General features: G+C 38.9%; 1 protein-coding gene and 1 long non-coding RNA gene across 2 annotated transcripts; one reads left to right on the forward strand and one right to left on the reverse strand.

Annotated features, from left to right (window-relative positions):
• Positions 1-304: 304 nt before the first annotated feature.
• On the forward strand, positions 305-4015 carry LOC127354384 (uncharacterized). Its single transcript, XR_007881534.1, has 2 exons — positions 305-656; positions 1003-4015. It is a non-coding gene; the product is annotated as an uncharacterized LOC127354384 (long non-coding RNA).
• A 7005-nt stretch (positions 4016-11020) lies between these two features.
• Positions 11021-15241, reverse strand: mchr1a (melanin-concentrating hormone receptor 1a). Its single transcript, XM_051384232.1, has 2 exons — positions 15086-15241; positions 11021-14268 (listed from the first exon to the last, which is right to left on the reverse strand). The coding sequence occupies exons 1-2, from the start codon at positions 15141-15143 to the stop codon at positions 13244-13246; spliced, it is 1083 nt and encodes a 360-aa protein (XP_051240192.1). The 5' UTR covers positions 15144-15241; the 3' UTR covers positions 11021-13243.
• Positions 15242-25813: the final 10572 nt, after the last annotated feature.

Below are 25813 nucleotides of genomic sequence, written 5' to 3' on the forward strand. Positions count from 1 at the left end.
CGTCACAATATTAGATAAATCTTTATTTTACTTTATAATGCAAAAGATGCAGCGATGCTATCAGTAGATGCATGTTAAGCATTCGACAGGTTACCTTTTCAAATTACTCCCAAGATTTAGGAAAGGGCTAGGAAAAACATTTATCAAATGGATTCAACTAATATACACAAACTGTTGAGATCCTAACTAATAATACCATCTCGACACCCTTTAGTCTACAGAGATCCACCAGACATTCTATTTACTTTAGCAATTTCAGCCTCTAGCCATGGCCGTAAGAAAACGTACAGGATTATCAGGCATTAGAACTGGGGGATCAGTCCATCGCATTTCTTTATATGTGGATGATATCATATTGTTCCTGACATACTTTAAAAATTGTTTTCCCAATTTGATGAGATTATTAATTAAGCTTTAATTTCCAAATCTTAGATGGTACTTTATGACTGCCCAATCATATGCTTTTATTTGATCAGTTATGTCAGATCCCTATTTCAGTCAGGACCACTTTCGTCAAAATCTTATATTCCAAGCAGAATTACATTTGGCGGTATGGCTCTGTTCTGGGACCTCCTTGTCCTTCCGCGTGCCTACGTGGAAAACCTTAAGGCAGGGAGAGCACACCTCCCTGCCCTTCCATGTGCATACATGGAAAAGTTTAAGACAAGGAGAGCGGCAGCAGAGACCCCCAAAGAACCATACCAGGCAACCTCCCTTCCATGAGCTACATGGAAGTGCCGGTAAGAGGAGCCAGCAGCGCAAATTTTTGTAAGAAATAAATAACAGTAATAAAGCCAATAATTTATGCAGATACTAGTTAAGTAACTTGGCTGAGGATTAATAAAGAGATCCCTCAGAAGTTATGCTAGAGTGTATTTAAATTAAACCAGCAAAAACATATTTCCCGAACAGAGGGTTATATTTGGTGGTGTGGCTCTGTATGGGACCTCCTTGTCCTTCCACGTGCCTACGTGGAAACCTTCCATGTGCATACATGGAAAGGTTTAAGACAAGGAGAGCGGCAGCAGAGACCCCCAAAGAACCACACCAGGCAACCTCCCTTCCATGAGCTACATGGAAGTGCCAGTAAGAGGAGCCAGCAGGACTATAAACCAATACGTCTAAGCAGACACTAGTTGAAGTACAAGGCTAAGTATACTAGAGATATCCCCAGAAATTTGCTATACATTAATGAATTTAAGCCGGAAATTACAAGGCACTCATTGCTTTTGAGCATCAAGATTTGCTTGGCCTCAGGCAGGAGGTATCGTTCGTAAGCAGATAATGAGCATTTACCCATAGCCTTAGCGTCGAGACAGGAGCTACGGATGCTGCATTTATGCGAATTGAATGAGTTATTTTAATGTAGATTAGCTAAGCCAGATCGCATATACTGAGCAGTAGATAGCCTGTATATTGCATGGTTGTGTTTACTCTAACACGGTTTGAGAAAATGGGGGGCAAGTCAGGCTGGATGGCGCTGCCTCCGGGCACAGCTGGCGAAATTCTGCGATTCAAACGGGACAAAAATCAGCAATTGTTATCCAAGCCTGGAATATGAGCTGCTCTAATAATGAATTTACCCAACATAGATAACCAAGTGAGGCGTCTTACAAATCTATTAATGAATGGAACTGAAGAACGCCCTTGTAAATGATGTTGGCAGTTGCCTCATTGTCGAAAAAACATGACATGTTCCCATGACCAGTCTCTTCCCCACAGAAACATGAAACAATTGTACATTCATTAAAAAAGGTAGAAGAAGCATTAGCTGGCAAGGATGACAGGATTTAAGCCATATGTCTGTGAACCACTGATTATTAAAATACCCCCCCAAAACCTACGGAAGGGTGGTTATCATACAGGTCAATCATGCCACTACTACTGTATGTTTGAATGAATTATATCTCCATTATTTCTGTACCCAACACCGAAAAACTTGAGGATCCATTGCTCTTCCCTAAATGCCCCTCATGTCTGCTCTCTGTCTTCTAAGCTCAGCAAAGCTGTTCATTAGTGATCTAGTAGATCATAGCAGTCACACTATTAGACCTTGCTGTTGACATAAAGCTTCCAGGGTGAACTGGCACACAGTGTTCGATTCATTTATATGTACTCAATATGCTGCGTCTTTTATAATTAATGGCAAATGATGATTTTAGCTGCTCATTGTAAAAGAAGGAGATGCCATACCATTATCACACAGAAGAGATCAGGACTGGGGCTCGGATCTGCAGCCCTTCTCCAAGCTCACCATATCATGGAGTTCTCTATAAATCGGAGAGGTCCAGAAGCCTGGATATAGGGGAACTTCCCTGGGGAATAACACACATGCCAACTTAAGATGTCTAAGCAAGGAGAGCAGTTCTCTTTTGAAATTACTACTGCCTGCTGCTTTCATTACCTCTTTGATGCAATTTTTCATCAGTACACTATCTAGAGTGAAGCCTAGACTCTAGCCTTACAGGCCTGATGTTTCTCCTTGGCTAGCAGAAGACCTAATGTTTAAAGGTATATTTAAGAGCAAAAATGCATGGTCTGATTTTGAATTGATAGTCAACTAACAGAAAATCGTCTACGAGATGGAGCACGAAAGCAGTTGCAGTTATTTAAAAGAATCCAGCAGAGAGCCTCTGACAGTGTCAAATATGTGGGGCTGCTGTAACAACCAAAGGTGAGCCTAACTGAGAAGTACATTTCTCTTCATTTAAACCAAACAGATGCCAATGTGAAGGTGTAATGCATGACTTAAATGCATCTGTGACATCTGCCTTGGCTAGCCATGCGCCTCTACATGCTTCCTTAATCAACTGATGGCATTGTAGATTATAGCATAAAATAAGGAAAAAGTGCCAGAGGATGTAGCCCCTTCAGACCCGCCTTATGTTCCAAGTGTGAAAAATATAATAATGACTTTTTTCCCCCATCCTTTATGCAACCAGAAATGAGAATCAATAAAAATAAAAATTATTATTATTATTTTTTTTTTAATCAAAACCCTTTAATTGTTATTTTTCTTGTCCATTTCAATGGACATCGGGTCCAACAATTCTTAAAATACCAACATCATATGACAACATCATACCTATTTTTGTCTGTTAAATGTTGCAAAAAGTAAAAAAGAAGCCCCTGTCAAGTGACGTCCATTGTAATGGACACAGGGTCTGAAGGGGTTAAACTATTTATGCCTTAGTTTTGCCTTTGCAAGAGCAGATCAATTAATGTTTTTTTTTTTCCCCCTGAATATCCCTGGTAGCTATACCTTAATGCTTGTTGAGAAGGCGATTTATGAATGGACCAATATGAACCTTTTTGTTATCCTTCTTCAGTAAAGCCTCGACTATCTCAGCTCTTTCAAAGCAGATTGTAGGTTTTGGCAACCAAGTCAGCCCAGCTAAGAACCATGAACCAGCCCTATAACAGAATGCTTTCTTAGCGCCTTCCCCAGCTCAGGGACGTTTACTGGGGTTGAAGGTTTATCTCTCATGCCCCCTTTTTTGAGAGGCAGCACGTTCTTCCCTATGGTGATTGGGACTGCACTTCCCAGCATTCTCGGCGGGAATGTGACGCCGTCAAACAAGCTGCTGTGACGTCATCGTCAAGCGCTGCACCTGTGGGACCACGCGCTCTACCTGCAGACAGCGAAGAGGGAAACAATTGCGGAGGAAGACTGGCCGGCCTGACGTGCCAAACCGAACCCTGGACCCTTGAACCCATGACGGCAAGCGACAACCGGATGTTGGACAGAGCTGACAAGCAAGACAGGTGGAGCCGGCCGCTGCGCCTCGGACCCGCGCTCCCCTGAAAGGCAGCGCAGCGCAGCGCCGGAGCCGGAGCCGGAGCCGGAGCCGGGACCGCAGCGGAGCCGCAGGAGCAATTCCTCCCCCCTTCTGCGGACCCTCCAGAACCAGAGCAGCCGGACACAACTGTTGTTCAAAGCGACACTCTCCCCAACAGCCGAGATCTCTGCTGAGACTTCACAATGCAATCGACCCGCCATCATACTCGCCGCAGACAGGACAAGTAGAAACAACCGACAAACCACAAGTAACGCACACAACATCCTGGCAAAAAGGCTTGTAGAGGAGCAGCAGAGATAGGCAGGCAGGCTAATACAGCTTAAATAAGGCGCCATGTAGGTGTTAGCCAATTGGATGCTTGAGGAAATCAGGTGAGCTGTCAGCTGACTGTGCATGGTATCCAATGGGAAGCTTAGAGGAATCAGCTGATGTATGTTTATGACTAGCTGTGATCGTATGATATAGCTGTAACTGAAAGCTAAGCCTGACTTCGTGCCCTGCCTGAACTAACGCTATGCTCAATACTTTAATTGTTTGCATGTAAAAAGCTACATATCATTAAAATATGAACAGATAGGTCTATCACCATTATTAAAACTTGAGGAAATAACACTTTTAACTTTAGATGGGAAGGGCCATATATCTAAATATTATAGAATATGGGCTGCATAGTATAGTACTGAATCAGCACTAGATAGATCAAATCTAGTAAAGAAGGATATTCCATTTCACTATCAGCAACTTACCAGCTGTTTATACTGGCTTTGTTTTTGGCAGAGGAGACAGCAGCCCCTGAACCAGTTCATGTTTCAAATATATGTTTATTAATATGTACTGTCCTTAGTTGCCCTAAAAGAATTAGGACACAGAGGGTCTCGAGGAGCCATGTAAGATCAGGGATATAGAAAATGGAACCCGCTATATCTGGAAGATACAGCATCACTGTCACCTGGGGGATAGCTGCACACCTCCAGCAGGTACACATACAGACACATGTAACAATTAGTTTGTTATTGTGAATGATGTTGTTCGGCTCTGTTCAGTTCAGCTGAGGTGAAGATTGGTTTTGAGGTTGGCCAGCAGAAGAGCTTAGCCCTTAAAACAATTTAGTGCTGGAGACAAATAGTGGTAATAGAAAGAGAGCGTGTGGATTTTTTGTGAAAGTTAATTTGGGAGCTCCCTTTGAGCCCAATGTTGCACTGCTGCAGTCCCTCCTCCAGTCAGTTCTTTTAAAAAATTAAAAGATAATTTAACTGAGGCGAAACCCTGGAAAATGTAAATAGGGTTATTTTCTAACATTTCTAGAGCTTTCATATTTTGTACTGTTGTTATTAATTCTCTTTTCTTTGAATAGGTATATTTTCTGAAGAAATTAGTGGTTGTACCTGAAGGGGTGGAAGGAATGGAGGTGTGTGGGACATGGGGGGTGAGGGGAGGGAGGAAGGGGTGAGGGGAGGGGAGGAATGGGCTGATAATAGTTCTGTACGGTTGTTGCATTACCCAGCCTGGGGCTGTTATGTTACCAAACCAATAAAGATGTCTGCCAATTTCTAATGAACATCCTGAAAAAAAGCACTGCTGCCTATAATGATTTGACTTACGTGTTACCTCATGAGGGACATTGCAGAGGAGTAAACAATCATTAAGTGTCTTTTTTTTTTAGATGCATACATAATTGAAAAATGATGCATGTTTGTTATGTTTACAGTGTTCTCCTTTAAATCCCAGAGTTGTTATAAAATGATCTCATCAGTTGCGTCACAGTTTCTTTTTCTCCTGCTGGGAGTACCAGAGGATTAAGCCAGCGACAAAGGCTCAGAGGATGTGGCTGTCAGGGATGATAGACCTGATGAGGTTGGAGATGTGGTCTAGGAAAGGGATAATGTCCTGCTGTTTCTCTTCATCCTGTTCTTCTGTGTCCATCGTTAAAGGCTACCTGTGCAAACCCCAAACAGAAGAACACTGAGTCATTCTATTTCCAGTACATTTCTACCAATTGATGAGGCTGAATGAAGCATGACTAACTCTAACTAGCATAACCACATTTTTCTAACTCATCAGGCCTAAAAGTCTTTGATTTGTTTGTATTTTCAACTGCCATACAAAAGGTGCATCATTTTGGAAGGAGGAAATGCAGGAAACTTGCTGTAGTCTCACAAAATATAGTTTTTGTTATGATGATGTTTGAAGCAGCTTCTCTGTCAAATCTTTGAAACTACAGTAACTCAGTTGGTTACAGAAAATACAAAATCCTACAAAGCATTATATGACTTTGATACTACTGAAACATGGTATCCCACAAATCAGTTTAAATAAAATAAGTGTTGAAAGTGAAAGCTAAGCAAAATGAAAGCTACGGTGATGATGGTGTCAGGTAGATCAGGTGACGAGCTAATCTTAAATGCACAAATGACTTGCTCTTTGTTTAACACAGTATTCCCCATAAACTTAATGTATTTGGCACATGTACAGTACAACTCTGCAGAATCTTACTACTCCAACCATCTTCCCACCCACACTAAGAGCTAACACCACAATAGGAAAGGGTATTTGCAAGTGCAGCAGCAGCTTTACTGGCAACAGCCATACAGATGCACGGATGTGAGACTTTTTGTTGTGCTTCCAGTCTTACAAAAGTAGTTCAGTAAAACATGCAGAGCAAATGAACATCATTATGCATACACACAAGTAATTTTTGGCATGATAGCAGCATGGCTCTAGGGATGGGAATATCTGGTTTCTTGGTCAGTCCTGAGCTTTGGTCGAGACCATATCATATCTATTTTATAACTATTTGATAGATTGCCATAAAAGTCTGTTCAGACATTATTTCCAAGAGAATCAATACTTTTTTCCCCCTCCAGCACCACCAGCAGGTCAAAGCTCTTACTTATTTTGTGAAATATGTCAACATTTATTATGGGTTGGCAAAACATTTTGTACAGGCATTCATGGTGCCTAGAGGATGAATCCCTCACTTTGGTGACCCCCTGACTTTTCCTCTAGCACCACCATGGGCTTGAAATTTGTAAAGAGTGGCATGTGACAAGAGGTATGTGACAGAAAAAAAAAAACAATTATAATTTTTTTTAGGTAAAAAATAATTCATTTGAAAAGCTAATTTCATTTAGATATTATTACAGTTATATTCCATTTTCAAGACATATTGTTTTATTTATAGTAGTTGTAACTGTATATCAAGTTGATCACTGTTGAGATTATGCAGCCAGTGAGTACTACCAAGAAAAGGAATGCAAAAGGTGATGCAGATCCCTGTATGTGTGGTTTAATTGTTCAGTCTGTTGGTAAGCCCTGGGGCCCCAGTGGGGGGATCGTGCTCCTCTTCCTCATTCAGTACTGATGATTGAAGACAAGAGCTGCAGAGGATTAGATAATAACCGCCCACAAAGCACTGTAAACACATGTTGATAGTACTTTAAGTAACTGTAAGTTAATACCTCATGGCCCCACCAGTGTTTACATTGGTGTTTAAGCTTGTTACTGTTATATCCATATATTTGTGTTGTAAGGTTCAAGTCCATATTTATCATGGTAGGAGTGTAGTTCATGTCATAGCAAGTTAATAAAGTCAAAAATACATTTCATCATTTAAATGTCATGTGGTTATTTAGTTTAAACAATAATTTAGATCATTTAGAACATGCTAAAAAAATACTCATGGTAACTGTGGTCCTGAAAGTGAGTGTGCATATGTGAACATATGTATGGGTTTTGCATTGTTTCATGTGATTCAGTACAGACGAGTGAAGGCAAGAGCTGCGTGTGTGGTTTCCTCTTCCTATCCTTTACTATTCCCTTTGTTTAAGGGAATGACATTCACATATGTCCTTCTCAGGGTCAGTAATAATTTTGGTGATACCTTAAAGGTCCAGTGTGTAGAATTTAGTGACATCTAAGTGAAGTTGCAACCAACCAAATAACCACTCCTCTTCCAAGAGTGTCGGAGAAGCTACGGCAGCCACCAAACTGGTGAAATTTGCAAAAAGGCCTATGTAGAGCCAGTGGAAGAGGACCTGCTCCCTCTAGATAAACAGCTCATTCTAAGATAATCAAAACACAAAATTTCTTATTTTCAGTTGATTATAATAAAAAAAATATCTGTGAATTACTCATAAAGCACCATCTTCTGGGCAAAATTTCAATGTGTCCAATACTTTGGTTTATGACTAAATACTTAGTCCCAGCCCCAGCTGTGCTTAGTGTTTAGCCCTAATTAGCAACTATTTGCATGCTAACACCCTAAACCCAGATAATGATCATGATAAAGATTACAACTGCTTAACATCAGCATGTTAGCATTGTCACTGTGAGCATGATGTGGTTAGCATGCTAACTGTAAGCACCACTGTGATTAAGTAAAGGTTCACAGGGCTGCTGGCATGGCTGTAGACGTCATGTTTCTCTGTGGAGATGGAGCTGCATAGAAGACATCTCACTCCAGACAGGATTCACTCCACAAGTATGTTCAATTCAAATTCTATCTGTGCTGGAAATCCTGCTGATCACATGTGCCAAAAGCAACTGACTTCACTCTGTGAGCCATCTCATATCAAACAAACATGAAGATATCTGACATTTTCATAATTTTTATTCTGTAAATAAATGCAATAATTTGAATGTGAAAATGAAGGATTAATTATTATTATTAATATGACACTACCAGTCTCACAGACTGTCTGTACACAAATAGCTGAATTACACCCTTCAATCTATTGAAGAAAACATATTTTTTCAAGGCTTTGAACACCATAGATAAAACTTTCAGGCACATATCTCCAAATCTCAACAAATGGATGTGATTTTCATTCATTAGAACATGGAGATGGAGGGTTGTATACACTGAATAAGAGTGGTTGTAAAAATGGAGCCTTGCAATACCCCAAAAGTGCAGGAGTTTGTTAAAATACTATATAATAATCAAATTGTTAAATATTTTTGTCTGGTTCTGATCGCTACCAGCATATCCAGTGTACTACTTTATTTCAAATAACTGAGGGAAGTAGGCTTTTGGGTGACTAATGCATGTTGATGCTTCAGAAGAGCAGCAATTTCACTTAATTTACTCCCTGAATTAGCCTATCCCAACAAATGTACCTACTACCATCTCTTAATAAAATTGCCAATCTTCTGGAGCGTTGATGCACATCAAAATGGGGAAATAGAAAAGTGACACAGGAAACTATCAACATGTAATTTCAGTTGTAGAATAGTTTACTCTACACCTAGATTGTATGGAATATATCTTCATTATAAAGGTGAACTTCTTGTCAGAACGATAAACAACCGGAGAAATATTCCATTCATTAGTTGATTTTTATTATAGGCCCTTGAATTCCGTCTTAATCAGGATTGTTGTGGTGTTTGATCAACTGCGGTCCATCACCACTACTGTTATGTACTTTACAATGTCAGTACGTTTTTTTATTTTTTTATCAGGCATTTGAAGTGCAAACATTTTAGAGCTGTATGGGTTGAAGCTTTCATAAATCATTTAAAGTTGAATAGAGCAAGTAGAGACTGGTTCTGGTTGTGGAATATTTTGACAGCGCTGACATCCAGGTGATCATCAGGGACCTCTCGTGGAGTTAAGTCAAGTCAATTTTATTTATATTGCAGAACATCACAAATCACAAACTTGCCATGTGCAATCTGTGTAGCACATGGCACCCTCTATCCTTAGTCCCTCAATTCAGATAAAGAAAAACTCTTTGGAAAAAAGTGCCTATCTGAGTTTGACAAGTGGTGCAGTCACAGCAAATGGATTTTATGCCCATTTAGTGACGAGACAGCAGCGGGGGTCAGCTCTAAACGCTGCAGAAGAGGATCAGCTGTTTGAAATGTCAATAGACTGCATGTCAAGATGTTTGAAACACACCCCCCTTGTGAAGTTCTGGATGGGTTGCCAGGCACAGTGCTGAGTGTAAAGGTAATGAAATGTCTTTTATCTTTTGCAACTTCATCTCTGAAAGTTCTCACTGAGGTAACTAAACAACAAATACAGGGAAAGGTTAAATCCACACTATGAGACTGTTGCCTAATACCACTATAGTGTTAAGAACAGACACACCATATGCAGTTCTGTAAGAGATTACATTAACAGAAAAATAAGGGTTATAAGGGTAGAGTGGTCAAAATAAGTTGACAGTCTCTGTCATAAATAACAAAACTACCACAGTGCTGACAATAGTAAATGATATGTATCGATCCATTGACTGATAATTTAACTTTTTTGATGATTCTTGGCATTTAATTAAATTCTGAATTTCATCTTTATTGTTTTGTGATGTTTCTGGTACAGTTTCTACTACGGAGTATTAGGCCATACTAAGAGAAAAAAAAAATTGGGGGGGAATTACGAGAATAAAGTCATTATATTACGAGAATAAAGTGATAATATTAGGTCTATGAGAATAAAGTCGTAACATTACGAGAATAAAGTCATAATATTGCGAGAATAAAGTACTAATTTTATGAGAACTGTCAACGACGAACTTATCAATACGTTACCTTACCTGTTGACTGTACGGTAGGACTGAGACAAACAGCGGCTGCTGGGCTCAGGCTGAGGCTGCTGTTTGGTTGAGCTGGTCACGTCAGATCTTGATAACTCTATCGAAGCTTTTTTCTCATTAAAACGACAAATGGTTGAATATTTCACATAAAGTCCAAGATCAAATAACACAAACATTTTTTTAATTTTAAATTACTTCATTCAACCTCACATGGCTCTTTCATGCCATCTTCTCTCTCTGCTACTCACTTATCCATTGATGATTAAAAGCTCAACTCACGTATTTCATCCAGTTCCTGTCCAGACTTTCTCATTTCTCCTTGTTTGTGAAAAAAAAAAACTTTTGAAAGATTCATCGTTGTTTATTGAATTGGTCAAATAATAGATGATGAAAAGAAAATTGAAATGTGTATCAGATCATGGGAGGAATCTGCGGTATGAGTCCTAAGCTCCAGTAAAATATCTCAGGACATTTAGCTACATGTATTCGAGGACTAAAAATGTCTACGTGTATTAAATATTAGAGCAAGTTAAAAATGTATTTAGAGTGAAATCCCAAGTCAGACAACAAAAAAACAAACAGTTTCGTACAAAATTAAAATATTTCTGTCACAGTATACATATTGATTTATTAAGCTGTCAATGCTCACAATAGTACACATACAATTGCCAACAACTTATTGTTCTGTCAACAATTAACACTTCTACATTAAATTAATTAAATTTTACTTCATAATGGACAAGAACAACAGTTACACCATCAGTTTCTCATCCTTGGTGTCGGGACCCTACAGGATATGGTTTGATAACCATACATTCAGAGCTTTCTTTGCCCTCTTGAAAATAGAATACAAAAGTAAGCAAGTCTAATAATAACTTGACCACTCTAATTTTCTGGCATCAAGACAATTTTGAGACTCTGAAAACTGGGTCACTGGCCAAAAAAGGTTGAGAAACCCTGAGTTTCATATTAGTGATTTAATATTTAATATTTAAATAAATAACTCTTCCCAGACAAATAATTACACCATCATAACTGTACATGCTAAAAATACAATATAAGTTAATTTCAATGCAACAACATTAACAACACCTCATTGGCAAAATGGCACTGTTTTATAGATTTGACATATCAGCTTATCCAGATCAAAGCCCTTCATTTATATTCATGACTTTGGATTTCAGACTGAATCGATACTAAAAATGCAGCAGCTTTGCCTGCTTCACAAACAACCATTTAACTTATTACAGAGGTTCCTCTGGAGGAAACTACTACTCTTTGATGTTTGGCAATGTAAAATCCAGGAAACAATCGGTTTAATTTTCCTTTTTCTTTGGCTTGTAAAAAGTGCGGTGAGTCAGATTTACAAGCATCGTTCTATTGGCACCAATTTTTGTGCAATTGTTGCAGGAAATGGACAAAATCTGAAACTTGGAGTGACTGCTTTGCCAATCATTAGCCAAATGATGCTACAAGGGCCACCAGAAACTACCCGCTTGTCCCTTTGGCCATGGCCAAACTTTACTCCAAATTTCATTGAACTTGACAAGTTTATGAGATGCTGACAACAAACAAGCAAACAAGACAAGCAGGACCAAAAACAAATTAACAATCCAAATGCCAACATAACTAAAAGCACTGCTGAAAAAGATATACAAAGTTAAAAAAACAAAAGTCAGGTGAATGCATCTGGATTTTTACTATAAAACAGAAAATAAGAACAGAAAACTAACATGAACAGCTAACCTAATTGTCCCTGACTGGAAATTACCCATTCCATGATAAAATTGTTAATTACAAAGAGGGCTAATGGAAAGTGCCAAATATAATACAAATATTCTGCTCTCCAGCTACTGTCAATACTGCCACTATAACGGGGAGTCAGTCAGCTGATTGAAAGTCAACATACATACTTACATTAAAGGGCCGAAGAGACTTCGCATTTCACAATTTATGATCCAAGACATTATCTCCAGTCTCATTCTTCATTCTTATATTCTACAGAGGTTATATATTCACAGAAATCACAGAACCACACGACACGAGAACAAAGAAGAATGATTATCAAAGCTGCAGTAACATCTGTGTGACGCTTTATATTATATTGAATGTATGTGTGTCGGTGACATAATGTACTTTATGTCCTTCACAGTATCCTTACATTAAACATGGTGTGTGTGTATCATAATGTAGTATCTACTGGGAGTTTACAATGTGAAATACTGCCCTGGGCGGCAATTATTTGTGACATTTACTCCACTTGTTACCAGATAGTGTGCCATCAGCCAGAACTTTCTTAACTTTCATAAAATATTTACAATACATGATCCAGTCTGGAAGAAACTGGAAAAGGGATAAGGTCACTTTTTTAATCCAGACCCATAATTTACAGTCATTGTTATTATAGCCTAATCAGTAGTACTTAGTTGTGTTAAAAAATTCAATTGAAAGATGTGAGTGGACTCAAAAACATTTGCATTCACCAGGTTGAGGTAAAGATATGTCTACACAGGTTGAAAATGTCTCCCATTTAACATAAATGTGTGATTACCCAAGCTGTATAAATCTACTTCATGATTGTTCAAACTAGAGCAGAGTGGAGGAACATAACAGTATCATCTGGAATTCATTGAGTCAATGCATGTTGTTAGCTAGCCGCACATGCCTGAATTGAACTGAATTTTCAAAAAATAAAGCCCAGCTAAATCAGTAACACTGTGCTTTGCATGATTGGGAGTGATGGGAATGAGTCTAACAGTATTTTAATTCAGCTCTTGGCTATAAACTAACAAACGTATTGTTTGAATAAAATGGTCGATTGAAGTTGATGTGCAAACATTACTGTTCAGTACCAGCATGTACACATGTTCTTGTGCTAATGTTTGTCCAATTTTATTTTTATTTACTGATTCACTGTGGAGCCACAATGGATGGTATCATCTCCCCAGACGCTGGCTCCTCCTGATGAGCCCCTTCAGGTACCATTCTCACACTCACACTGCCACCATCAGTGGTGCTCGGGTTCACACGGAACGTTCTATTAATTGGGCGCACAGCCCTGAGAAACTGCCTCTTGAAGGTCTCACTTAGGATAATGTAGAGGAATGGGTTGATGCAACTGTTAGCGTAGCCCATGCTAATGGCTATGTTGTAGGCGTAGGAGAAAGCTAGACTTGGCTTCTGCACCCCTAGGTGGATTAGCTGAAGGATGTAGTAAGGGGCCCAGCAGATGAAGAAAGCCAGGCAGATGGCCACTGCCATCCGGGTCACCTTCCTGGTGCGCACCCTCAAACTCCGTGGAGGCAGTGGTGCCACGCTGGTGGACATGTGCTGGAGGATCTTGAAGAACACCAGGCAGATGATGATCAAAGGTATAGCAAATGCCAAGAAGAACTGGTAAAGCGTAAACCAGTAGGTGTTAGTGACTGGGTCAGGCAAAAGGAGAGCACAGGCCACCAGGCCATCCGGGAGAGGCATCAGACCTGCGTACATCCATACGGGGATGATGGTGAGTAACGACAGACCCCACACCAGGCCAATGACCAGCACTGCCACACAAGGTGTGCGGATGTAGTTGAAGCGTATAGGATGGACCGTAGCCAAGTAACGATCGAGGGTCATTGCGGTGAGGATGTAAGTACTGACAATCTGGCTATTGGAGTCAAGAGCAGTGATGACCGTACACATTGCAGCTCCAAAGTGCCAGGTACCGTTGCCCAGCAACTGGTGGATGAGGAATGGCATCCCAAGGAGAAACAGGAGATCAACAATTGACAAATTTAAGATGAAAATGTCCGGAACAGTTTGTTTTGCCCGGCACTTGGTCTTCTTCATAATTGTGTAGATGACGATACAGTTTCCAATGATACCCAGAAAGCAGATGATGCCGAAGATGACAGGGAGGATGGCACTGCAATGAAGGGCTGCATCAACAGCTGGAGACAAGAAAGAGAGAGCAGCAGTTGACTATAAAGGAACAATATTAAGTAATATCATATTGTACATTGTTTAATCATGTTGTGAGATATGAAATCTTTAGCAGCAGATTTACAATTAACAATATTAGTTTGTCGGGATTATTACATAGGTAGATATATTCTCAGACACTACACTAACGATTGTGCATTTTCTCCATTTTGCTTTTAGGCTGTTCGATCATTTCAGAGTGGAAATTATTGATTTGTGTGCATGTGCATAAAGATGTGTGCCTATGTGTATGTGTGTGTGTGTGTGTGTGTGTGTGTGTGTGTGTGTGTGTGCTGGCTCTTTCAATGCAGCACAAAGCAAAGACAGATGATGATGGGGGCAAAAGTTATTTGTAATTATTCACATGATGTTTAAGGAATATACCTCAAAATAGGTTGCTATGCATAAGTATTGTGTACACACAAAGTCACATAAATGTCTAAAAACATCTTACCAAAGTCAGTGACTTAGGTGCCATTTGTAACACTAATATTACTTTATTAATTACTAGATTAATTATAAACCAGGATATAGCTTTTGGCAGAGCCAAAGTTTAAACTGATGTGATGAAGGTATCATATTTCATTCTAATCAAACATATCAAGCTGTGAAGGGAATTTGTGCAATATGGCTATGAAAGCTTTATTAAAAAAGTATACAACATAACTGGGAGGAGAAAACAACTGCATTTAATTTTTGTTTAGGCTATTTAAAAAAAACATGTCTTATACAATATTAAGCAGAGGTGGTCGTTGACTGGTTTATATTACTGGTTGCTCAACCTACCTGTTGCTGTTGAATTAGTGTCTTCAAGAGAAACATTTGAATCGTTAAAGAAATCCATCGGAAAAATCCAAAGTATATCCAGGTTAACAAGTGTCTGCTTCTTAAGTAAAATGCATCTGAAGCAGCCTGCAACAAAATTCCTTCTTACTCTTATTCAGAATGTCTTATTTCAAACAGTTAAATCCTCCACAGCACAATCATTTGTTTGACTCTGTGAGAAGAGCAGCGCGCTCTGTGCCTTCACTGCTAATAGAGCCGCTCCTCGCCGAGCGGCTGAAGAGCCTGAGAGAACATCTTCTGGAGCTGCGACTGCGCTGCAGGTGTCAGTCAAGCTGGTGAAAAATCAAATCAGATAACTGATGGCCTTTAGATGATATCACCCCACCAGAAGATAGAGAGAGAGAGAGAGAGAGAGAGAGAGAGAGAGAGAGAGAGAGAGTGTGTGTGTGTGTGTGTGTGTGTGCGCGCGCGTAAAAGCGATTCCTCGGAGACCCAAATGTATGATTTTAATTGTGTTAGGTTGCTATCTCAGGGCAAGATCGGTGGGGATTTGTGTGGTGGGAAATAGGACAGCGCACGTTATAAAATCGCAGCAATGAAAGAAAGTGGAAAAGAAAGAAAGTCAAAAAATATATATATTTAAAAAAATAAAAAATATAAAAATCTATTCACATATAGGGCTCCTGGGGTTTAGAATAGCTGTAGAACACAAGTGTAAAGAGCCCAAATTAAGAAGATGCTCATTTGTTTCCACTTCCCAAACACATTTTGCATGCAGCGTGTCTCTTTTTTTTTGTCATTAAATTGAGTGAAGTCGTGTCCTATCTCGACAGGCAGTACCCGTCGCTAGTGTGTGGGCGTATGAGGAGCAGATGATGAGCAACAGGTGTTTCTACTTAGCGACAAATGAATCCAAGACTCCCTCCGCAAATTACTGGCAGGTTTGAACCGTTTTTCAAACCTTCCAGTACAGCCCAAATAGCCCCAAACAAGTCGTTTCCGTTTTGAACCACTAGATGGCCTTGCTGCCCCTCATTTGGAGTCCTCACACGTCGCCATGAAAATTGTATGTGACTATGACAAGATTTGTGGGTCAGAAATATGCTCCCTAGGAATCCCTAGGCATCAGGGGCAATTAATACAGTGACATAGACTGCTCTGAGTTAAAGGGTAAATCAAAACGTGAGATTTATTTGGCTGAGGGTGAAGGAAAGAAGATTATGCTATGTGTGTGTGACCACTGCTCCTCCTTCACATGATCAGTACATATACATCCTGGGGTGTCTGTTGTAAACAAAACTAGAAAATCTGCATCAGTGCAACATTAGTAAGATCTTGCATCTTGAACATGTGAAGCAGACACACAACAGCAGCCTGGAACCAAAGCTGCTGCTTCAGTAAGAGCAGCAGCCTGTATACTAATGTGAGAATGAGACGCCACAGTACATGTCACAGATGCAGGCCTAGCAGAGAATACTAAAACTGTTTTATTTCATCAGAAATCACACCAGATTTTATTTTTTATGTTTTCAAAAAAAAAAAAAAAAAAAAAAATGAATTGCTTGGCTAATAATTAATCATGTTGTTAATCATCATTGAGACCAACACTTTTAATTCCTCTGATCTGCAGTTATGAAGTTAATGAAAACTCTGACAGCAATAAAATGAGAATAAACAATTGGTACATTTGGGCATTAATTATTGGTGTCACTGTTTTAAGCAGGTTTCTCTGTGTGTGTGTGTGTGTGTGTGTGTGTGTGTGTGTGTGTGTGTGTGTGTGTGTGTGTGTGTGTGTGTGTGTGTGTGTGTTTGTGTGTTTGTGAGTGTGTGTTTGTAAGAAAATGTCTACGCTGTTTTTAATGATAAACATTTTGAATTCATGGTTTAAAACGGACTATCTGCTACACAATGAAAAAGTAAAAAGTAGAAAAATTGTACTATGTAGATTTTGTAGTGACTGCTGCGAATTGAAAGACCCCTGCTATAATCTTAGATGACAGGCCACTGCTACTCTTCCTCTTCACCATCTTCATGTGTTCTGGCAGGCTGTGCTGTCGTTACCATGAACACTGTCATTTCTGCTTCAATATTTTTTTGCCCATATTTAAGCCAATTATCATCTAGTCTGCAAAATTAAAAACACGTTTATTTTTCACATCAAAAGAGTCTCGTCCTCGTCTGAGCTCAGAATAACCTCATCCCTGTTATCTTTGCTAAATCCTCTCTGTTTAAAGGCCCTATTTACACGACTGTATCAAATGGCTTGCCATTTTTCCAATTCTCTCATGTTTTTTGCCACACTTGCATCGCATTCTGGTGGCCCACACTGGACTGAAATCTGAATTTCTTTACTTGAAATTGCCTTCTTAGTTGAGGACAACTACTTCAGGTATATTGTGCTTATTCCATCTTGTTAAGGGCTCATTTTATGGGTAAAATATGGTCTCAATAAAAAAATAAAAATACAGATGATCCAAGGCACACTGTAGGGTTTGTGCAGGGTTAAAATGCTTTTATTTTACATGGCAATATGTATTTAAAATGACCAACGTGTTTGCCTTTTTAGTTCTTTCAGCTGCTTCCTCGTTATAGTACATTTGAAATGCATACTAGTAGACTCGTGTTTAGGCCTACAACTACAACTCCAGCTTTTAAGACTTTCATTAAACTTCTCTTGTTTCTACGCAATCCGTTCAGAATTTTCCCAAGAGATTTGGTTGGAAATTGTGATCGATCTTTTTTTTTGTCTAGGGATTTAGCTTCTATCTTTCTATCAGGAGAGCTGGTTTTGGTTTGGTGCAACACTGCCCCACTCCATATTTGTAAGAGCCTGGTACTGCCGGCAACCCACTGGCCACACATCCATAATGAACCATAGATATTATCATGTGCATCATGCCACTTTCACCGCGCCCCTTCCAGCCCTCCAGTCAGGCTTTTACAAACATTAATAGCATTCTTGCCTGTTGATGTGACCTTTTCCTCCCGTTGCCACTCTACATTCTCAAACCATACTCCCAAAAAGTGTTTTAATTCCATCAAGGGAAAGTTCCCAACATTCATTGAGGCTGATTTGAAATATTACACTTAATATTTTTTTAAAACATTTAGGCCAAACCTTAATAGGCTAAAGCCTGAACCAACGGCTTTTGGGATTTGCTCTAAGATGACCCTAACCCCACTTAATGGAAGATTCCTGCTCTGTTCTATATTATGGCCCCATCATCAGCAAATAAGAACCCTACCCCAAAAATTGAACTTGCAAATAACACAGGACTAACAACACTTCCCTGCAGTGTGCTGTTTTCTGCTGCCCTGTCATAAATGATACTGCCAACTCTATTCTGAATAGTTTTCTCACATTTGTAAACTGTTATAACTACACATTCTTACCCTGATTCAAGCAGTGTGCCGTTTTAATATTAGCCCCACTTTTCATAGTGTATCTTGAAAGTTTGATACATATACAACAGCCTCTTCATTTGCAATGTCCCAAGTGTAGAATTAAATACATGGTTGATCATACCTGCCTAAACCCACATCCTGTAAAAAGATTTTAAAAATAAATACCACATCTTTTCTAGCATCTATAAAAATCTGTATCACCAGAAATAAAAATTATACAGATTTCTGACAACTAGACATTTTAGGGATTAAATAACAAAACCAAGGTTAAACTGTGCATTGCAATGGAATTTGAGTAAACTGCTAATTCTTAAAATATTTATTTCCCAAAATCACACACAAAAAACATATTTCTTCAACCAATGGAATCCATTATTTTAGATGATGATGATGATGATGATGATGATGATGATGATGATGATGATGATGATGATGATGATGACGACGGTGAATGACATTCTGTGAAACATAAAAACTCAGTAGCAATGTGTCATTCCAGAATAAAACATCTCCATTGCTTTGGATAATCAGCAGAACACACTGTAAGCAGTTTGAATTAGAACATTATTTTAGTACAAAGTAGTGTTAATGACTCGCTGCAAGCATGTCATTGATATGCTTCCCTGACCCAAGACCCAAGGGCAGAGCTAGAACAAACTAGCATTTAATCTGAATTCAGAGTACCATTCTTTGTATGTAATGTAAAGTCTTTGCATGTACTCACCATTAAGGAAGCTGATTCAATTTTGTGACATAATTTTTTTGTAAATTAAGTCAAACTGAATTAAAACCACAAAACTGTTTTGGTATGTTATGAGCTGCTTCAGTTGAACATTTTGTTGTTAATAGCAACTCCTACTGCCACCACTCCATAGCGTGTGCACTTTATCATTAATCCTATCATAATCCTGCTTGCAGACCCAACGGACACAGACTTTCCAAGCAGGACCACAATAGCCAATGAGACAGACAAGGCTAGAAGGAGATGGAAGTTAATGAGAGGTGTTGCCAAGAAATGGTAACGTTCTAACCCTTGAGACTAAAGTTAGCATCAGAGGCAGACTCAAGCTGTTTGAGGGGTAGGGGGGAAAAAAATTAAAAGGGCACCAGCGTGCAGAAAGATGTATTTCATTTCTAGTGAAACATCTTAGTCAAGATTGCAGTCAAGGACCCACGATTTGATTTTTTTATCAATGGGGCAGCAGAGGGGACAATCACCTTGTGAGTCCACCAGTGGTTTGCATACAGCTCAGTTATTGCCACAAATAAATATCCAACACCATTTCTGAAGAATAGACAACCTGTGTTTACCTGTGTTCACAGTGCAAGCAAACAAACTCATGCTCTTTTAATAGCCAATAATCAGTCTTTTTATTATGCCATGAGTAACTGTAATCTGATTTCTTGTTGCACACTGCACAAATAGTTTTTCACACAAAGTGCAACAGTAAAAGGAGGATAGAGGTGCTGATGGTAGCAGCCTGTTGCCTGCAGCTCTTCATCTAACAGCTCAATGTGGCTGCTCCTTTTAGTCCCATCGCTTCCTGCCTTATTAAGACTGATCTGATGTCAAAACATGCTGGAAACATTGTCCCCTGTGACAAATACATTGCATTTTCTATGACTGCTTCACAATAAAAGCAAACGTAATGCTTCTAATGTGAAGCCAACAGTAGGAAATGTTGGGTTTGCATTAGCAAATGCTTAGTACAACTCACTTAGTACAAAAATCAGGACAGTTTTTATAGAGTTGGAGTGTGAGGTTTACTGACATTGACATTATACTTAATGCTGTATCTATTGAGGGGGGAATTACCTTACCTGACTGGAATCCATGGTTGTTGAGTTTTCAGGCACTTTTGTGAGTTTCAAATCATCAGTTTCCCACTCATGTGTACATTCGTCCTCCTCTGGCTCTACACACCTGCAGCATACAGTTTCCAGAGACATTATTAACTCTAATTCCTAATTAGGTCTGGAAGTTAGGAAATGTGCCCGTATGTTTCTAAAACATTGCCTCTAGCAGTCTAGTTTTTACAGCACTGTCATCCATAACGAGCTCACTGGGGAGGAAAATAGGTTCTGTCATCAGTCATTCTTCAGTGCCCTCACTCCTGGGGAACTCATGTGGAAACCTACCATTTATTTTAAACAGCTGTCACAAAACTTCCCCTAGCGAGTGAGGTGGCCGTAGGACATGAAATAGTAAGATAAACATAGGTGTTACCAGTGATATTAATTATTCAATTCCGTTCAGGTCAAACAGAGCCAGGGTGTTGCTACTGTACATGTTGGCTCACTGGAAAGGCTCTGCTACAGTAATGGAACAGAGCCTTATTTAGTATAATTGGTAACACCTTTGATTACCCTATATACCCTATAATATTTCATTTCATTTTCATTATTTAAATCAGATTAACTAGCAATTACAGCTTTTTTAAGTAGTGCAGCCGCGTATTGTTAATACAGAGCATATGCAATGGAGGAACTGTGCCTCAGCAGCATTCAGCAGACACAGAGCAACACAAGCATCTTGTTGGAGTCAAGTGGGAGTGGATTTATTGGACAATTGAGAAATGTACAGTGAGTCCCAGGCTTTCTGGATGTTCCTTTTTTAATCAGTGATTTGCTTTTGTGCTTACAGTTTCAATTTGTGGCTCTGTGAGTGTGGTAAAACAGCCAGACATCTATGTGCTCACAAGAGAATATCCAAATTTTGATTAAAAGTGATTGAAAGGTGAGAGCTCTGTAAATTCCTCAGTATGTTAAGTGTTAGAAGTTACCCTTTCACATTTCGATTACAGGTCAGTGGAAAAACACCATAGTTGATGAGCAATAATGGTATGAAATTGCAGGATCAATCTGGGCTGTCTGTTTACCCTGTATAGAAGTATTTTAATTATCCCCTCTTGTTTCTGTGTTTGGGAAAGGTTTGGAAATGGGCTTTTTTTGGGTGTAAATGCTGAAAGCTTTCACAACATATGTTCTACTACACACACAATTCTTTGTTATAATTCTGTATTAATTTTTGCAATGTAGAAACTTAATTTAAACATCACAATATTCAACTCAATTAGCACATTATTGCTATCAGTCAGAATTTTGATAATTTGCATACTTGTACTCCAATTGTTTTTTATGCATTTTCAACTCTAATCACTCATTCCTACTTTTAGCTAGGAACTAAACATTCAACTTTCCTTTAAGCAAAGTTACTATTAATATTATTATTACGATTCACATAGAAACTTCATTTAATTAAAAGAATACATACACTTCTATACTTCTATGTGCATTAGACATGACTTACTGTTCAAGTGTTCATAGGCTCCATCTCCTTGGAGCTTGGAGCAACCAAGGGAGTCTGGCAGCTATTTTGGACTACTTTAACTGTAATTAACTGATAATCTCTGTAATATGTGTAAAAACTTGAATAATAATAAATTACTCAGCAGGGTGTCCTATTTCTTGATGTCCCCATTTAGGCGATAGGACTTACTGACTTTGAGTATGAGAAACTCTCTGAAGAGTGTGTTTTATATTTTCTTTTCTTACAGTAGAGGAGATTTTCAGGGATAAAAGATGGAGCAGAGAGAAAATCAGACAGTTGGAGAATAATTAGATACAGAATAGGATGAAGACTCTACAGGATGATTTTCTTTTAGGCAACTATGATGTATTTCCCAAGTGATGTACAGATTTTTATGTATAATATGATTTCAAATGCCTTGACAAATGTGCATATAGCTGCTATAAATTAGAAAAAAGCTCAAAGTCATTATTCATACTTCTCCAGCAGCTGCTTCTCCACAAAAAAATTAAAGCTGGCAATTCAGTTCAACAGCTTTTCAAGAAACCCTAAAATATTTCACAGCTTTCATACATTATTAATATCATTCAACCTATAAAGCCAGCCATTAGTTTTGTAAAATATCTTTAAAAACAAATGCTAACTTTTCTAACTCTTCATACTCCTTCAGCTGCTATTGCATACAAATTAAAGCCAGCCGTTCTGTTCAGCATCAGCTAATATTGAAATTATTACCTGATATTATATTTCAAAATAAACATTTGCAGTCATGGAAGAGGAAAATGTTTTTTTTATGATGCGATTACCATGTATTTTGAAGGACCAGTGTTGGATTTATTGGCATATAGAGGTGAAGTTGCAGATTGCTACCATTCAAATAAAGCTCAGGATTTCCAATGTGTAGGAGAAACGATGGAGGCCTTGAAACTACTGTGGTAAAATGGCAGTACAAAATGGTCGGCGGTGTGGCAGAGGACCTGATCCCCCTGTAGTTATAAAAAGATTCATTCTAAGGTAATAAAAACACACAAATACTTATTTTCGGGTGAGTATACACTATTAAAAACATGCTATGAATATTGAATTTCTGTCAATAAGCCTCCTAAATGTCACACAATGGACCTTTAATGGTGTAATTTGCATCATTATTTTACATCTTGATGCCAGACTACATACTTTGTAAGTATTCTGTTTACACTAAATGCTAAAACAACAATTCATGTGATGCAGCTCCTTGTAACAATAACATTTTATTTCCTAAATCACATTAAATAACACTGCTGAGCTACTATTACTACAATACTCACACTCCCATCCCCTTACTGTCTCTCTCTGGGCTAATTAATGAGAGCACGTGCTGTAATTGGTCGAAGGCAGCGTCAATCACGTGGACTTTCACTACAATACCCGCCCAGTTTGGGCCAGTATAAGTACATAAAACCGGCCTCATGTTTACCTGTGTTTAGCTTTTGTTTACTTTTCCGTCGTCGGGAGATCAGTGTGCGGGGCTAGAGCACCATCAGTGTTTGTGCAAGAATAACTGCGGGGTTTCCCTCCGGAAGATGTTTGCAGATTTTTGCTCCATGGAGTCCTGACTTTAATGCAACAGCAGAAGATGAAATTAGTTTCAAGCGGATTTCTATTAAAGGTAGGTGCTTTTTCATTTGTTTATGGGCCTACAAATCTTAAGTTTTGTAGATGAAGACGGTTGTCACTGATTTAGTTTTTGCTTTATTAGTTTAAATCACCCCTATGTGGATGATACATTATGATATGTCCATGTGCAAGATATACTGTAATGCAGATACAGTAGGGTTTGCTTAATAACTTTGACACAGGGATGCAATCTAATATGAAGGCTAATCTTTCTCTCAAATTTGTGCATTTCAGCCAGTGATGCATGAATTTACACTAGGCAAAGTTTACAGAAAATGAGAACAGACCTATACTGGAAATCCATTGAAACTTCTGTCTTAACTTTGTGATGCTGCTGAGCTGTTGCTTGTACATCACTTTTGTGTCATGATAGAGGGACAGGACAGTCTGGATGTGTTAGTTTAAATACGACAGTCACCACTCTCAGTCCCAGTTCTCCTGTCCGGTAACTGGACAGCTCTATAGTTTGATGGCAGAGTCAGAAAGTTAGCAAGCACTCTTCAGTAAATTGGGCAAGACAACTGGAAGAAAGTTTAAACAGAAACAGAAACAGAAACAAAGCAGTCCCGTAGTCATTTGTATTGCTCATTGTAGATGTATTTCTGTCATCTCTGGCCTTTGGAGGATATAAATGGAACACCAACGGCTTCTGCTGTTGCTGTTGCATGACAGCATATTTTATCCTTCCTGTTTATGTGTGTGTGTGTGTGTGTGTGTGTGTGTGTGTGTGTGTGTGTACGGTTCACAAATCAATAGCGGCCTGTCTGTGTTGTGCTGTTAATGTTAATTCAGAATAGTGCCTTTGTGTACAGTGTTTGACCCTGTTACACATATTTATTCCTGCAGCCTGATAGCCCTGGGTGATATAATTCAGTAGGCTGATTCAAATATCATGGTCTTATGTGTTCATGGTTATGTTATATATAGTTTTCACACTTAAATGATTGGCATGTTAAGTTTAACAAAACTCTGTCACAATGTAAACTTCAGTTAATAGAGACCATTTATTGAAATTAAGAATATTATTGATACTAATAGCAAGATTTCTGTCATAATCACATAATTGCTTCTGGCCATATTCCCCAACCCCAATTACACCCAAATTAAAATATAAACAATACAGCATCTGGATTTTTATCACAGTTAATTTGTCAGTCTGTTGACAGCACAAGGAGGCGAGAGTCTGATAGGAAAGAGCAGCTCCTTCTCCCCGAAGCATGTAAACAGCCTTTCCATGCAGATTCAGACAGGGCAAAATCCATAACTAAAGCATCCCTGTAGTGGCGAGGAGAGGATGCGCCGGGGCTTCCATCCTGGTGGACGGTGAACGGACTCACTGACGAGCAGATCCAGGTTAGCTGCAGGCTAGATTTATGGGATGGAGGGAGAAAAGCGATTAAGGGGAAAAGTAAATTAACATAGAGTTTAGGCAGACTCAAAAATGTTGCCTCTCTTGTTTCAAATTAAGTAACAGGCCATACAAGGTTGGGCTGTTTGGTTGTCCTTCTTTCTGGATTCATTAGAAGCTTTTGTGTGCTCCCTCTCAACCCCGCGATTCAGAGCTGCCTGGTTTGTTTTTGGCAACGTGAATGTCTCCCCATATGAATTAGTACTGATCATATCATACCATGTCATTTAGTTACTCCTCTCAAACTGCAGAGAATATGTACATTTAAATGCATTTCTCATTTCATGAGATAGTAAGTTATTTCTAGCTTCTTGACATTGCAGGGACAAGATGAAGCAACAAGATTATTTTACAAAGCCCAAAAGTGGGCTCTGAAATTGGATTTTTTTTCACAGTACTGTGCTTTAAAGCATGTGTTTTTTTCAGTGCAAGAAGTCAAAAAATCTTTTGCAACACCCAAATTCCCAGTCAAATGTAACTGTGCTCACACAGCAGAGCTCTTGTAGCAGTCCAGAGTGCTTTGGGCTTTGAAAGTATGTCATTAAAAATTAACTGACAGTATAATATAACATCTCAAACCCAAGGATACTGACGCAGACAGACAAACAGAAAATCTGAACCACAAATAAAAGAAATGGCTGTGTTGGACAAGGTGAGTTTCAAGAGTCTGTGTAAAGATACCAGATAGATCGTAAATTTATCTTTCTTTCATAGCAAAAGCTGTCCTTGTCTCACCTGCATATCTTGGTCTTACACAAGAGGAATAAGTTGCACCTCTTGTTCTGGTCTTTCCTTGGCGAAGTGGCGATAAGCCTCCTGTGTAACTTCACAAGTATTTTGTAATTGTTTATTGTCCTTTGATTGAGATCAATCGAATGATTTAGCCTGAGAAGAGACTAAAATTCTCACAGCTATGTATTGGGCATGGATGGTGTCTCCATTTTTTTTG

Source organism: Dicentrarchus labrax, unplaced genomic scaffold, assembly GCF_905237075.1.
Source record: "Dicentrarchus labrax unplaced genomic scaffold, dlabrax2021, whole genome shotgun sequence".
Lineage (NCBI taxonomy): Eukaryota > Metazoa > Chordata > Actinopteri > Moronidae > Dicentrarchus > Dicentrarchus labrax.

Excerpts from the sequence above, each read along its gene's own strand:
- mchr1a (XM_051384232.1), bottom strand. The coding sequence starts at position 15,143 with ATGGATTTCTTTAACGATTCAAATGTTTCTCTTGAAGACACTAATTCA. Across the intron at positions 14,269-15,085 it reads CACTAATTCAACAGCAACAG|CTGTTGATGCAGCCCTTCAT; the intron begins GTAGGTTGAGCA and ends TCTTGTCTCCAG.